The following is a 16,168-nucleotide window of genomic DNA, read 5'->3' as shown; positions in this document are numbered from 1 at the left end:
GGTTATGCTGGTTTTAGTGTCACTGAGAATGTTACTAGTGATATTACAAGAGTTTTTGTCAATAATGTTACAATCAATCGAGAGTCTGCTTTATCTACTGCTCTCATGAGGGTCATCCAGCCCCAAACTGAAATGCCAAGTCCATGCAAGGATTTTTACAGAAAAGAGATTGTGGCGGGATTGGTGTGCAGTAATCTGGCTTTTATGATTTTAATTTTCATATTAATTTTGGCATTATTGGTGAAAAATTCAAAACCAGCCTCTGTAAGAGCTAGGAAAAATTCTGTGTCTCAGAAGCAGTCTCTTTCACAGCAAAACAAGGGAACACAGTTATCGGCTTCCCCCTTGCCAGCCTCTGCCCCTCCTTCTCCAAGTGCTGGGAACACGGCCAGTGTTCCCGCCACTAACTTAAACAATGATAAGGATAGCAAAAACAACGGGCAGAGTTTAGCAGGAGCCCCAGGAGCACAGGCAAATACCCAAAATCAGAATGTTCCTAGCAACAATAACACCTCAGGGTTGGCAGGCATCCCAGGAGGGCAGGCAAATAATAACACTGCTAATGCTGGTAACGCTAGCCCAGTCAGTCCAAATCCTAATGACACCAGCTCAGCCAATTCGAACCCCCAGCCAGCAGACCAGAACCAAAATCCTTCTGTTAAAAGCAAGGCAGATTTGAACTCACAAGCTCCAAGTCAGACCTCAAATAATTCAAACCCTCCAGGTCAGACTCCTAATGATTCAAATGCTCCAGGTCAGACCCCTAACAATTCAAACCCTCCAGCAGACACATCCAAGTCTGTTGCTGCTCAGGCCCTTCTGGCACCTGCTAAGGCAAAAGCTAAGACAAAGAGTGGTTCGCAGGAGGATGTAAGAGAGGGGACCTCTAGTGATCAGCAAGGAGAAGAGGAGGAGGAGATAGTTAGTCTGCGAGAGCTTGTAGATGTGCTGAGACATCAATACTCAAGTGAGAGGAGTGCTGTGAGGTTGGCTGCCAAGAGAGAGGATGGTTCCAATGAGTTTAAGAGTGCTATGAGGAAGGTTCTGTTAGGCCCAGTACCACCAGATCAACAGGTGGAAGAGGAGGTGGAAGATGACATCCAAGGCTCCAAGGATCCACTCAGAGAGGTCAGGGAAGTTAGAAAGGAACACTCAAGGGAATCAGGTGAGCCAATCCTAAGCTGGCTAGTGAGATGCCGTGGCATTGGTGCTAATGCTCTGCAGGTAGGAGACAAGTCTGCCAAGCAGCTGGGACCACTCACTAAGGAGAGTGGAGTGGACAAACACCTAGCAAGTCCTCTTGGTAGGGTTAGCTTGTGGACACGCCTTCTGTTGGCTGTGGCTATGAGATATCCTTCCCAAGATGATTTGCCATGGGCTGCCAAGAAGTGGAACACCATTGAGCAGGGAATTAAGCTTCTGAAGGAGTTTGCTGTGAAGGAAGTGCTTTATGGAGATCATGGTACTCATGAGCCTGATGATATTCCTTTGAGAACAGGTCTCATGAAGAAGCTGATTAAGCTTGCTCCTTCATCCTATGCTAACATCTTGGCCAGTAAGTTTCTAGCAAGGAGTGATAATGGAAGGTCTTTCACTGTTGGTGAATTCACTGATCAGCTCAGGCAGATAGAGGACAGCTTGTCACATTCTGCTATAAACTGTGCCATAAAGACTATGACTACAGAGCTTAAGGAAGGTATTGAGAATGGCATTAGAAATGGCATGAAAGAACTGAAGGAGGATCTCAAAAACATTACCAATCTGGTAAAGGATACCATTCCTGCATCATCTGAATGGGTGCATGTTTCTGCCATTAGGAACAGACGCCCACCTCCTGCAAGGCAATTCCAGCCCAGGAGGAGACAAATTCCACCCAGACAGCAGCAATCACGTGCGTCACTGTGGATACTTCTGCGTGACACATACGGTGAGAACATGAACAAGTGGGATGGTAAACCTACTTCAGCTCTTTCAAAGAGAGTCAGGGATCTGCAGAGTGGCAGAAACAGAGGCAATAATGCCAGAAAAATAGCTGTCACTTCTTCAGCTCCCCAGAGCAACTGCAATTATTCCAACAGTTGCAATTCCTCTCACAACAACACCAATCATTGTGTATACCCTACATGCCATGTTCAGCATTAGGGGTGCCCTGCCTCCAGCCAGGAGGAGGAAAGGGATAGTGGAGAGAACCGAATCTATTGGAATGTGTTCATTAGGTGGCCTGGCAGTTCAAGAGTTCGGAAATACAGGGCTTTAGTTGACACAGGTGCTCAGTGTACTTTGTTGCCATCTAATTGCAAAGGGACAGAGTCCATATCTATTTTTGGAATCACTGGTGGATCTCAAGAGTTAACTAAAATACAGGCTGAGATCAGTTTAACTGGTAAAGAGTGGAAGACACATACTATTGTAACTGGTCCTGATGCGCCTTGCATTTTGGGAATTGACTTTTTGAGACAAGGTTGTTTCAAAGATCCTAAGGGTCATAAATGGGCTTTTGGAATAGCATCTGTAGAGATTGAGGATGATAAATTGAAATTGTCTGTTAGACCTGAACTTTCTGAAGAATCTGCAGTTGTGGGACATCATGACATAGAGGACCTGGAGGTGCCAATTGCAACTCAAACTGTTCATCATAGGCAGTACAGAACTAACCGTGACTCTTTGTTGCCCATTCATCAGCTGATTCGTCAATTGGAGAGTCAGGCTGTCATCGAGAAAGCTCATTCACCTTTCAACAGCCCCATCTGGCCTGTACGTAAACCTACAGGCGACTGGAGACTCACAGTTGATTTTCGTGACCTCAACGAGGTGACGCCATCCATGAGCGCAGCTGTGCCGGACATGCTGGAACTCCAGTATGAGCTGGAATCGAAGTAGTCTAAATGGTATGCAACCATAGACATTGCTAATGCTTTCTTCTCTATTCCCATAGCAAAGGAGTGCGGGCCTCAGTTTGCATTCACCTGGAGAGGAATCCAGTACCAGTTCAATCGTTTGCCTCAGGGGTGGAAACACAGCTCAACAATCTGTCACTCAGTCATCCACAATGCACTGGAGAAAGGTAAAGCTCCAGAGCACATCCAGTACATCGACGACATCATTGTGTGGGGCCAAACTGCAGAGGAAGTCTTCAAGAAAGGTAACAAAATCATTGACATTCTGTTGCAAGCAGGTTTTGCCATTAAGAGAGACAAGGTCAAAGGACCTGCCAAAGAAATTCAGTTTCTGGGAGTGCGGTGGCAGGATGGTCGCCGTCACATTCCTCAGGATGTGATCAACAAAGTCTCTACCATGGCAGTTCCCACCAGTAAGAAGGACACACTTTCTTTCCTTGGTGTGGTGGGATTTTGGAGACTACACATTCCTGGTTTCAGTCAGATTGTCAAACCTCTGCATGATGTGACTCATAAGAGAAACAATTTCGAGTGGGGACCTGAACTACAAGCAGCCTTTGATCAGATGAAACGAGAAATAGTCCATGCAGTGGGCTTGGGACCTGTGAGATCTGGTCCAGACATTAAGAACATTCTGTACACGGCTGCCAGTGACAATGGTCCAACTTGGAGTCTTTGGCAGAGAGCTCCAAATGAGACACGTGGTCGTCTACTTGGTTTCTGGGGACGTTGCTACAGAGGTTCAGAGACAAATTACACTGCAACTGAGAAAGAGATTCTAGCAGCCTATGAAGGAGTGAAAGCAGCTTCTGAAGTGATTGGAACTGAGTCACAATTGCTTTTAGCTCCTAGACTGCCTGTTCTGAACTGGATGTTCAAGGGCAAAGGTTCATCACCACATCATGCCACAGATGCAACCTGGTCTAAATGGATGGCTTTGATAACCCAACGAGTGCGAATGGGTAATCTTGACCGACCTGGTCTGGTGGAGGTGATCACCAACTGGCCGGAAGGCACAGACTGTTCCAAACCTCCGGAGGAGAAAATAACTCGTGCTGAGGAAGCTCCTCCCTATGGTGATCTCTCTGATCAGGAAAAGAACTAGGCTTTGTTCACAGATGGTTCCTGTCATCTTGTTGGGAACAAGCGAATATGGAAGTCAGCAGTCTGGAGTCCAACTAGGAGAGTTACCGAAACGAAAGATGGAGAAGGAGAATCCAGTCAGTTCGCTGAGGTAAAAGCTGTCCAACTTGCTCTTGATGTGGCTGAACGTGAAAATTGGCCTATCCTTTACCTCTACACCGACTCGTGGATGGTAGCCAATCCTCTATGGGGTTGGCTAAAGGACTGGAAGAAGAATGGTTGGCAGAGGAAAGGAAAGCCTATTTGGTGTGCTGATCTATGGCAGGACATTGATGCACGGCTGGAGAAAATTCCAGTGAAGGTGCGGCATGTAGATGCACACATGCCTAAGAGCAGAGCCACTGAGGAACATCAACATAACCAGAAGGCAGACCAAGCTGCTACGATTGCTCAAGTTGACACCAACTCTGAACTTGTCATTGACCTTGATTGGAAACACCGAGGTGAGCTGTTCTTGGCTCGGTGGGCCCATGATTCATCTGGACATCAAGGCAGAGACGTAACATACCGATGGGTTCGTGATAGGTCAATCGACTTGTCCATGGACGCTATCACCCAAGTCATCTATGACTGTGACATTTGTGCTGCTATTAAGCAGGCTAAGCGAATCAAGCCCTTATGGTATGGTGAGAGATGGTCAAAGTACAAGTATGGAGAAGCCTGGCAGATTGACTACATCACTTTGCCTCGATCTCGTTCTGGCAAGCAGTATGTGCTAACGATGGTAGAAGCCAGCACTGGATGGTTGGAAACCTATCCAGTTCCACATGCTACTGCACATAACACCATTGTTGGTTTGGAGAGACAAATCATGTGGAGACATGGAACTCCAGAAAGAATCGAGTCAGACAATGGTACTCATTTGAAGAACTATCTTGTGAAAAACTGGGCCAAAGTGCATGGTATTGAATGGATCTATCACATACCCTGCTATGCACCAGCTTCAGGGAAGATTGAGCGTTACAACGGTTTGCTGAAAACCACCCTAAAAGCCATGGGGGGTGGAACTCTAAAAAACTGGGACAAACATTTAGCACAAGCTACCTGGTTGGTAAATAGTAGAGGTTCAGTAAACAGAGCAGGACCTGCACAATCAGACTTGGTCCAAACAGTAGACGGTGATAAAGTTCCTGTTGTACGTGAGAAGAATCTGTTAGAGAAAACTGTTTGGGTATTTTCTCCTTCGGGCGAAGGGAAACCTGTCCGAGGGGTGGTATCTGCTGAAGGTCCTGGTCATACATACTGGGTAATGAAGGAGAATGGTGAAATCCAGTGTATTCCACAGAGAAATTTAACCTTAGCTGAGAGAGTTTAAATTCAAGCTGTTAGGAGTTTTCTGTTCTAGGTAACATCGGTGCCCAACACTCAGAGAATCTACGATAGAATCTACAGTAAGTGAGCACGAACCCAACATCACCTGGGAGTCCCTGTTCTGAGCTTTTGAATCACCTACATCTGATTGAAGTGTGAACTGAACTTGTATATATATTGTTTTAGTGTAAATATTGGTTTAGATTAGATTGGATAATTCTCAGCGATACTCTGAGCGAAGTAGACAAGGGGTGGATTGTGCTAGTTTGAAGCAAGCTAGAATGTTTTGGTATAAGAACTAGATAACAGGCAGTGAAATGAAAACAATTGATGTCAACTTCTCTCACAGTCATGCTGAGAACTCTGGGAAGAAGAAGTAAACTTTCTCCATTTTTGTTTCTCACTCTTGCTTTTGCCTTAGACCGAGACACATCTCATTAACCCTGCTCCCACTAACCCTGCTCCCTAACCTCTTGGCTGCACCTCTTTTCTTCCTGAGAACTGGGGTAAGGTTGAGAGGGCCGGGGGAGGTGTTGGGGTGGTTTGAGAGCCCCTCCTGGGGACTCAGGTTTCTGGGAGGGGAGTTGTGCTTTTGTATTGTTTATCCTTTGTATATTTCTGTATATAATTGTATATAACTGTATATATTGTAAATAGCTGCTTGTAAATTCTGCTAGCTGTAAATAAATTGCTTCATCTATATTCCCAGGGTCCGTCTGAGTTACCTGGGGCAAATACAAAGTGTGGGGGGGCGGGGTAACCCCCAAACCATCACACCCCTTTTAAAAGCTATTCTCTATGTCCTTCAAGGCCCAAATATTCCTTTTCATTGAATTCTCCTTGCCAAAGACCTCACTCTCTCAAGTATGTAGGTTTTCTGTCTAACATTGGAGCCTCAAATGATAATTCTTTATGGTACCTCATCCCCAATTACAAAGCTGTGTTTTCTACAACACATGGGAATTGCTATGGTGACTATGCACAAGAGAAAAAGTACTACATACCTCAAATGAAAAGGGAAAGGGTATTTTGTGAAGGGTCAACACTTAACTATAGCTAACTCATAGTCAATAGATGTAGAGACTAAGGTTTTAAAAGTACCAATCCTCAGTTTCATTCTCACCCTGTAATAATGATTTCAGGGTATGTCTGAGCGCCAAGGTTCCATGCTCCACCGTTGATAGGCCACTCCTAAACAAACAACAAGAGAACAGAAATCACAGCTAGTTCTTATCAATCTTGCCTAGTTGGTTTTTAAACTCAGTGGTGAACATCTTCCTCCTAAAAAAGGCAACACAACTCATCAAAGAAATGAAACCATGTGACATTCAAGGCTTAAAGCTTATCAACATTATTATATTATCATCTAAAGCTTTTGAAACACAACATATGGGGGTTTTATGACATCAATTAAAGCTCTATGTTTTAAAAGTATTTCTGCACAGGTAACAACAACTCAAACCGGGAACTAGAAGAAGGAACAATAAAGGGCTGTGTTACTCTTTCCAGATTGCTGGACTCCTGGGGTTTCCACAGGAGAATTTATTTTGAGGACAAAGACTACTGAAAAGATTGTCCCAGAAACAAATGTCTGAGCAAGACAGCACAAGACATGAGATCAGGGACTGCAACTTTTACAGAATGTATGAAATCATTACTTTTTCTCTGTATACTTTTTACTAATGTGTCTTGGATTCAGTTGAACCTGCTGCAGTTATTCATATCTTGCTGCTGTCATAGCAGCTTCAAAAAAAAAAAAAGAAAGTGCCAAGTGGAGCAAAGTATTGTAGGGCTTGAAGTTCAGACTGCAACATGCAGAGCTTCCTGTTCTGATTGCTGCTTCTGGGTTCTGTGCTCTTGGGTGTTGGCTCTATTCTGCAGGCATGGCAGTGAGATGGGGGGGAGACAGGTAGCTGCTGGGTTTGGTTTCTTGTTTTATGCTGTGTTTTCTTCCTGTATTTCACTGTGCTTCTTCTGCAAATAGGCTAAGCTAAGGTAATCATGCACTGTATTATTAGATTAATAAGATTATTAGCTAAGATATACATTGTGATTATGATATTAAACTCTTATCTCTTCATCTCAACCCTGAGTTTTGTGTGTTACTTTTCCCATTGCTTTTGTGTTGAGAGAGCAGGGAGTTTAGCTCTTGTGTTAAGGGCTAAACTCCTTGTGGTAAGACACCCATTCTCTTCCTTGGCCTAGGCTGGTAGAGCAGAATGCTGGTCTGCACCTAAAGCTTGAGCTGCATGGATACAGGACATGAAGGATAAAATACATGCAAAGTGGGTGAGGATGTGTGTAGAGCATGAGCAAGTCAGCAAAAAAATGCGAACAAAAACTGGTTATGTGAAATAATTTAGTGACATTTGTGGGTAGAGAAATGAGCGGTAAATGAGTGGCTACCTACATTCAGAGTACATATTTCCATGTGCATAAACAAAGCAAGGGGACATGAATGATCGTAAGGAATACAGGGAGGAGGTGGAAAAAATGGGAATAAAAACTAGTTATGTGAAACCATTTAGTGATGTTTGTGGGTACAGAAATGAGTCGCAAATGGGTGGCTACCTACATTCAGAGTGCATATTTCCATGTGCATAAATGAAGCAGTGGGACAAGAATGATTGCAAGGAACACAGGTAGAAGGTGAAAATTTTGGGAAACATTGTGTATGAGGGAAGGATAGATAAGCAGACAAACTCAAATAAGAGGAAAAAAAATACTTTCTGAAGTACTTTGCTGAATGAAAATCCAAAAGAAGAGCACAGTTTCTCAGTTCATGGACCATAAGGCAGCTCCAAGGAGAATATTTCTGTTAATATGAATAAAAACCTGATGTCTGATTTGCTTACCCATTCAAATAAAATATTGTGATGGATTAGTGTAAGTCAAAACTAATACTAATACTCTAATACTACTAATACAGACTAATACTCTGTAAAATAATTGCAGTTCTTATTATTATTTCTGCTGCTTGTCCTGTTTCTTAAAGCATTATGCTAAGGATTTGTCAGCTCAGTAAAATAATTATTAGTATCTCTATTCAATAAAAATGTCACAGGCATGCTGTCAGCCCTCAACTTTCATTGAAACTCTTTGCTAACTTCTTTCAGTTACAGCGCTTTTTTTCTTTGAGATGACTTATCCATACAAATTTGAATGGTACACTGATGGTTTTCCTTTAACTCAGTCTGATCTGTCATAGTTCCAGCAGCCTAATAATTAAGTCCTATATAACAGTTAACAGTCATACATAGGTGCTTAAGTGATAGTGTTTCTGAGGGACAAATAACAGGCTGCAAGCATGTTGCTAAGCTGCTGGTTGAATCATCTTGAAAGCAATGATTAAAGAAATAAAATTATGTTGTAAGATGTTACCAAAAACATAGGTTGCACATCTAATTTCTTTGTTTCATAAAAATAATTGCTTTTGATTACCTTATTGCTGTATCCTTGCTTTTTGTGCTTTGCTCCTACAGAATAGAGCACAGGAATCAAATCTGGAGGACAGTCCGCAAAATATTCTGTGCAGGTAACAGGTGACTCATGAATGTCAATAGGATATGGATTTTCAAAGATTGGAAAACTAGTTAAGGAAGACAATTTATTAGAAGCACTGTGACACACTGAGTCATAGAAAGAAACATATGCTTATATAATAATGTGTAACAGAATGGAAAACATTACTAATAACATACATTTTCCTTTATTTATTAAAACACAGGTATCTGTGTAATCATTCAAATAAAAATACCACTGCTGTGACAAGAACCCTCTTGTAACATCAACAACTGTTCATGTGAACAGTTCCTGAGACTAATGAGAACTACTTGTCTGAATGAGGATTAGGAACTAATATTTCCCAACACGTCAAAAATTTTATCAACACAGAAGTGACACATTTCATAGACACTTGAGCATCATGGATATGATATATATTGTAACCTAAGAATTACTTCTACAACTGTGGATTTTATGCTGTGCAGCTTATTGGGTTGGTAGAGTACTGATTCTACAGTGAACAACTGTGATAACAGATGAAGTAGGTCTCAGTTTATTTCTCACTTCCATCAGTTTGGACAGTTTGGCCTCACTTCTGGCATACTACACAATGTTATTCGCAATTCAAAAATACAGGAGATCCGATTCTGATTTCTGTTACATCCATTTTATAGTGATGAAATTATTTGGATTACTCTTGAAAGTGAGTGAGACCAGAATATGGTTCACTCAAAATGTTTCAAGGTGTTAAGGGCCAAATCTGTTTCCAGTTGTATAACTGTGAATGTGGATGTAAATTACTTGAATATGGATGTAAATTACTTGTAGTGTTGGAGGCAGAACAAAATAAAGAATTGGATTCTGCATTCCATGACACATAGTTCCTCTTTGATATGAACACTGACTCTCCTGTGAAAGTGCTATTTGATGTTTAAACCAGCAGCTGGATCATGAAATAGTCCTACAGACCCACTAGAAATTCATGCCATTACTTATTAAGATATTTAAGTAAATTCTTAAGTGATAGTCACAAATTCACAGATTGTACTGGTTTGGAAGGGACCCTCCAAAGTCATCTCATCCAACCCCTACTCCTCAGGGACACCTCCAGCTAGGTCATGCTGTCCCTATGGAGCCTAGTGAGGTCAGGCATGTATCTACGTATTAGTTGAATCTGATTTCCAAAACATACATTCAGCATATGACCAACTATTACTTAACTCTGATACTGAGTCACTGTTTGAGGCGTATGCTGAGTGGAGCACAGATTTAGATTTATTCCCAAACTTAAGAACAAACATTATGCTAAATTTCCTGTTGATTAGCTGATCTTAGCTCTTAAGATAGCAGTAAACACATGGAGTGAATTATTACCAAGAGTAACTGGACATTAAAATGATGCTGCATAATAACATTTGGACTTGCATCATTGTTGGCTGGATAGTTAAGATACACAAGAAACTTGATACCAAAGTCCTTACTTACTTGCTTTGTGTCAGGTCAACAACAATGAGATCTTTTTCCAACAGCACAACTACAGCATAGGGTTCTTGAAATTCTGCAAGCAAGGAATCAAGTATAAAAGACACACAGTTCTCCTAATTGTCATTTTCAAAAAGCAAGTCATATTTATGTTCTCTAATCATTCACAGTATATCAAACAAATGTTTTTAGGTAGAAATCCCAAATAAATGCACACACTACACATATCTGCAAACCAGAGCCAGATAGAAACTGAGAAATTACTTTGAGGCACTACTGCTGGTCACATACATATCAGAAATAGAAGTGTCACACTATAGCACGTCAGGATGATGGGATATCGAAATGAAAAGAAAAAGAATAGAGGTTGTGTGTATCACTGCATTGCTGAATCCAGTTATTACATAGAAAATGTATTTTTTAGGTCAAAAAGTAATACTTCTACTGCTTAGAACTGTTCTTCAAAAACAGATTAAGAACAGCTGGCCCAGTTCACTTACTGATACACAATACTCTCATTTCCAAAGCAATCCTGTAATTCTCCTGTGTTCAATTTAGATACTGCCACACTCCTTCCTCCTATATACACTTTAGGAGATTATATTGTTTGGGTTTTTTATTAAATTATTTTCTCATTTTTATATAGATAGATATATATATATAAACAAATGCTTCCCTTGATGCATAAAAATATATATAAATGTGAAATACGCAAATATATATATAAATGTGAAATAATGACTCCCTCTTCAACAGCAGCAAACAATTCCAGCATATGCAAGCTCAGAGCACTCTCTTGTGATGGCTGATGTGAAAAGGCTGAATAAATTGATAGCAATTGATTTATCTTCCTTTCAGGACTGCTACAAATGTACATTTGTGGCCTGTTAACAAACAGGGCTAAGAATAAAACAAGTTAAACCAAAAATGTTACAATGTGAGCTGGGGAGGGGTTCCAAGATATTTTTCCTGGGAAGCATCACTGTATTTCACAGGATCACAGGATATTAGGGGTTGGAAGGAACCCAAGGAGACTTAACACAGTTAAGTGAAGGCCCAAACAAACCATGATTACTGAAAGTTAATTTTTTGTGTAAATGTTGACAAACACACAATTGACTTTTACTAAGTACTTTAAATATATACTCAGTTTAGCTATGTATGTAAGATTTATTTTGCTCTTCTGCTCAGGGGATTACAATGTTAAACTTAGTTTATTTTTGACTTACAGCCTTTCTTAATTAACTTTCTGGAGTTTTCTGTGAGTGTGCTACAGCATTCAGCAGTTCCACAATATGCAACAAAATACCTTTAACAGTGTGAGAAGATCACTTAATTTATGTTTTTCATTACTGTGTTTCACTGAATAAACTCACCATTTGGATATGGAGTTTCACAAAGAGTTAAAAAATCAACTATAGGGTGATCCATTTCAAGAACTGTAATTGCTTTCCCATGCATGATTGTTAAACTTGGTCTTCGACAAGGCTTATCATATGACAGTCCTCCAGAGAATATGACAAATGGTTCACTGCATTAAAAAAAAACCAAAACACAATGTTTTAAGTTTACACAGTCCACAAAAGTTTACATTATAGATTTTGGACCTTTAAAGAATAATTAAATAGCTCTCTGAAAAGAAAGCAAATAAGATTCTGGAGGGATCAGTATCAGATCACAGTAACAGAACACTGAGCTAATTACAGAATGGAGAACATACCTGTTTTTACAGGTCTTGTACTCTACTTTAAGAATTGGTTTACAAGACTCAGGTTTTTTTCCATCTCTTTGAACTTTTCCTAAGGAAAGAAAGATTAAAGGTGTTTTAAAATGTCATGATAATAGAGCTATCAAACTAAACACTGAAGCAACTGTGGAACTTTAAAGCTAAGAAGATCACAGGACATTAGGGGTTAGAAGGGACCCAAGGAGAACATCAAGTCCAACCCCCCTGCCAGAGCAGGACAATACTATCTAACACAGATCACAGAGGAACACATCCAGACAGGCTTTGAAAGGCTCCAGAGAAGGAGATTCCACAGCCTCTCTGGGGAGCCTGTTCCAGTGCTCTGTGACCCTTACAGTAAATAAGTTCCCCCTTATGTTGAGGTGAAACCTCCTGTGCTGCAACTTACACCCATTGCTCCTTGTCCTATCACTCTGGCTTTATAGCTTTACTGCTGTATAAACCCAAAGGACCATAGATCACACTTCAAAGGCATCTAAACTCCATGCAGATTACTGGCAAGGATGACACTTAAACTAATAATTGATGAATTTGACCAATGTTACCCTTTTTTAACCTGTCATGTTATGGCCATAAATAGCTTAATTGTTTCTTAAGTTACATTCTTAGATTGACTCAATTCTTTTTATTGACAAAATGTTACACGCTCAAGAATGAAACTAGTTGAGTGATAAAATTAAATTGAAATTCAGGCATTCTTGGTTAGTTGTGGCTCAGTACTTTCTTTCATTCAGAGAAAAGCCACTTGTAAACAATTTTGGGTTTGTTCCTTAGGACAGGCTGTGCTAGCTTATGACAACTGCTTGACTGGAAGACACAATGCTGATGGAGCCAGGCTCTTCTCAGAGGTGCACAGTCACATAATGGGAGGCAAAAGACTGAAGGTGTGACATAAGAAAGTGCTTAGATATTACAAACGTAATTAATAATTTTCTATTTCATAATTCTATGGCTAAAAATAATAAAATTTTTTAAAGTAGGAATTTTAAGAACAAAGAACGTGCTTTCTCTTTTATTCCCTCTCCCCTTAGACAGGCTTCTTGGTAATCATAGACTCATAGAATGAATTGGGATGGAAAGGCCCTTAAATATTATCTAGTGTCAACTCTGGCTCACACAGGCAGGGACATCTTCCACTAGACCAGGTTATCCAGTGCCTGGCCATGAGCACCAATGGCCTGGCCATGAGCACCTCCAGGGAGGCAGCATCCACGACTTCCCTGGTCGGCCTGTTCTAGTGGCTCACCACCCTTACATTAAAGAATTTATTTCTAATATGCAGTCTAAATCTACCCTCCTCAAGCTTCAAGCCATTCCCTCACATCCTATCCCAACAAGCCCTTGTAAAAAGTCCCTTCCCAGCTTTCTTGTAGGTCCACCTCAGTTACTGGAAGGATGCTATAAGGTCTCCTGGGAGCTCTCTATTCTTCAGGTGAACAGCTTCAACTTTCACAGCCTGTCCCCATATGGGAAGAGCTTCTGCTCTCCGATTATCTTTGTGGCCCTCTTCCAGACCTGCTCCCAGCTCTTGATATCTTTCTTATGCTGGGAGCATCAGAATCATAGAATCATATGAAAGAAATATGAAAGCCACATAGCCTGAGGGTGTCAAAGATCAACACTAGACTACTAAGCTGAATTGGAGAAAAGAAGACATTGAAGTAGTACTAATAAGTAAGAAGTATTTGTGATATCAAAACAAAGTAAGATGATCCACCACAACTGATTTTTTAATTTTACAATATTTTACAGCTACTTTGTCGATTTAAGTACTTATGCAAGAAGTAACTCTGGATCTGATTACAATAAAAAGATGAGTTAAACATACATTTTAGCTTCTTAGTTGCACATTTTAAACCATCAAAATTACCATGTGGAATTGTGGTCTGGAATGGTCTGTTAGGACTTTTCAGATTCCATAGGGTCAAGCTGCCATCAGAGTGACTGCACATGAACTGTTTGCCTTCATGATGCCAAGCGACAGAATGGATAGCCTGTAGAAATGAAAGAATAGCTTGAGACTGAAACAGAGCACAGTGTTTACACTAATGATATTTTGATGTACAACTTTGGATTGTATCAACAGTTGGCTGGTTCTTTTATGTCTGAATTCCATTCCCAGCACATCTTAGTAACCAATGGCTGTAACCTACTGCTAGCCAAACAAAACAATTCATTATAAATGCTAACATAGCACTAGAAGATAAGAAAGTCTGTACTGAATCAGACTAAAATTGAAGGGACAAGGTATTAAGGCCGAAGTATAAAACCGAGGGACATAGAAGGCAATCACAGTGTGCGATTGTGGTGAATAGTCCTAAAGGACATAAAATGGGCTTAAGCATGTCCTGTCTTATTTACCTGCCTGTCTGCATTGCAGCCAGAGGCGGAAAAACAGGACAAAAGAAACCCAGGCAACTTAGTTTCTTTGCCTGAGAGGAGTTTCATGGGGACCGTGCCCCTGTCCCGTGGTAGGCCTATGCGCCCCCCCATTTTATGGAGGACAACAGCCTGTGGGTTCTTCCATTTCTGTGTCTACTTGGGTGATTGCCAGAGGTGATTGGGTGATTGTGTGGTCAATGAGACCATTAGCCTCGGCCATTACCCTATAAATGGGGGTGAACAGAGGAAGAGGTGCTGGCGTGCTCGTTCATTCCTCGCTTATCTGCCGCTCGCCCGCCCATTGCCTCAGCCGCCACCTCAGCCAGCAGCCCACGTGGAATTTGTCACAGGACTTCTGTTGAATATTTTCCTGCCTATGTTTTTGGGCCATGGACGTTAGGACTAGTGAGTATTCTCCATTCTTTGTTCAGGTTGCTAAAGGATTTTAATCAACCTCACAACTGGCGAATTAAGCCACCAGACTCTCTATCAAAGACATTTTCTGAAATCTTTCAAAATTCTATTGTACATAGACATTCTATGAAATAGTTCTGCTAACTGCATCCAAGAACTTGTGTGGATAGCTGTAAATAAGTTTGGGGGAATTATTTTGTGTATATTAATAAATATTTCATAACTTTTAAATCTACCTCATTGCATTTTACCCCAAACTCAGATTTCAACTAGCCCCATTTACAACAGCTATTTTGAGCCCAGCTGGGATATTTTGGTGAGAAGAATTAGATTATAGGCTGTGAAAAGGAAACAATGATGATGTCTGCTGCACTCAAAGGCTTGCTGGAATGTGTAAGAATAAGAACACAAACACAGATAAGAGAGTCTCTGTCTCTCTGGGTTTTGGGCTGCACTTTTCTCTCTAGCTTGCTGCCTGACTAATCCTTCTGCTTCCTAATCCCCCTGGCCGACCCTCCAAATTCACCTTGAGCATAAGACAAAGTCTGGGGTAAGGTAAAGGGGTGGGAAGGAGGTGGAAGGGTGGTTGGGAGCCCCTCCTGGGGACTCTGGTTTCTGGGAGGGCTGTTGTGTTTCTGTATTTTTAACTTGTCTATTTCTGTCTATAGCTGTATAGATTGTGAATACCTGCTTGTATATTGTGCTAAACTGTAAATATAAAGCTTTATTCAATTTTCCAGATAGACTGAGTCTAGTCTGGGTGATTTTACTTAAGTGTTGGGGGGTAGGTAACACCCAAACCATCACACACATTATCCCTGATAACTGTCCTTAGAAGTATTTAATCTGGCAAACATACAAGGACGTCTGTGTTACAAGTTTTGCAGGTAGCATACAACACATTCAGTCTTGCCCAGAAGACTATTTAGGAAAAGCAGAAATAGTACTCTGCTCTTTAAATTTTTAACTCCACATGCTTAAGTTTCAGAACAAGTACACAGAAACCTGGCATGTTCTGTATAAAACCAAAACCACTAAAGGGATAAGGATAGTTTGATTGGTATAGGAAATGACCCACACAATGTTGTAAGATCATTTGGATCAGATAGTGCTCCAGAGACAAGGAATGTTGCACTCATATGTACATGGTGCAAGTATCACAGGATGAATGTTACATATGCCAAAAGAAAAAGAAAAGTTCAAAAATTAATAGACCATTCTTAGTGTTTTGTGCATAATTAGTGGAACTGAAAACATCCATAATTACATCAAACTATCTGAAAGGATA

The 16,168-nt window shown here is 40.9% G+C and overlaps 1 protein-coding gene across 7 annotated transcripts in view; it reads right to left on the bottom strand.

Annotated features, from left to right (window-relative positions):
- Positions 1 to 16,168, bottom strand: part of STXBP5L (syntaxin binding protein 5L) — a 307,500-nt gene that overhangs the window by 109,812 nt on the left and 181,520 nt on the right. For all 7 annotated transcript variants that reach the window (XM_064143383.1, XM_064143384.1, XM_064143388.1 and 4 more), the window contains exons 8-13: positions 13,955 to 14,078; positions 12,058 to 12,136; positions 11,714 to 11,868; positions 10,341 to 10,413; positions 8,793 to 8,940; positions 6,475 to 6,542 (exon numbers count right to left, since the gene is read on the bottom strand). In XM_064143383.1, coding sequence (XP_063999453.1) covers positions 6,475 to 6,542; positions 8,793 to 8,940; positions 10,341 to 10,413; positions 11,714 to 11,868; positions 12,058 to 12,136; positions 13,955 to 14,078 — 647 coding nt within the window. The remainder of the gene's footprint in view (positions 1 to 6,474; positions 6,543 to 8,792; positions 8,941 to 10,340; positions 10,414 to 11,713; positions 11,869 to 12,057; positions 12,137 to 13,954; positions 14,079 to 16,168) is intronic.

Source organism: Pogoniulus pusillus, chromosome 5 (assembly GCF_015220805.1).
Source record: "Pogoniulus pusillus isolate bPogPus1 chromosome 5, bPogPus1.pri, whole genome shotgun sequence".
Taxonomy (NCBI): Eukaryota; Metazoa; Chordata; class Aves; order Piciformes; family Lybiidae; genus Pogoniulus; species Pogoniulus pusillus.
The sequence above is the reverse complement of the archived record's forward strand: the minus strand, read 5'-3'. Positions and strand labels throughout refer to the sequence as shown.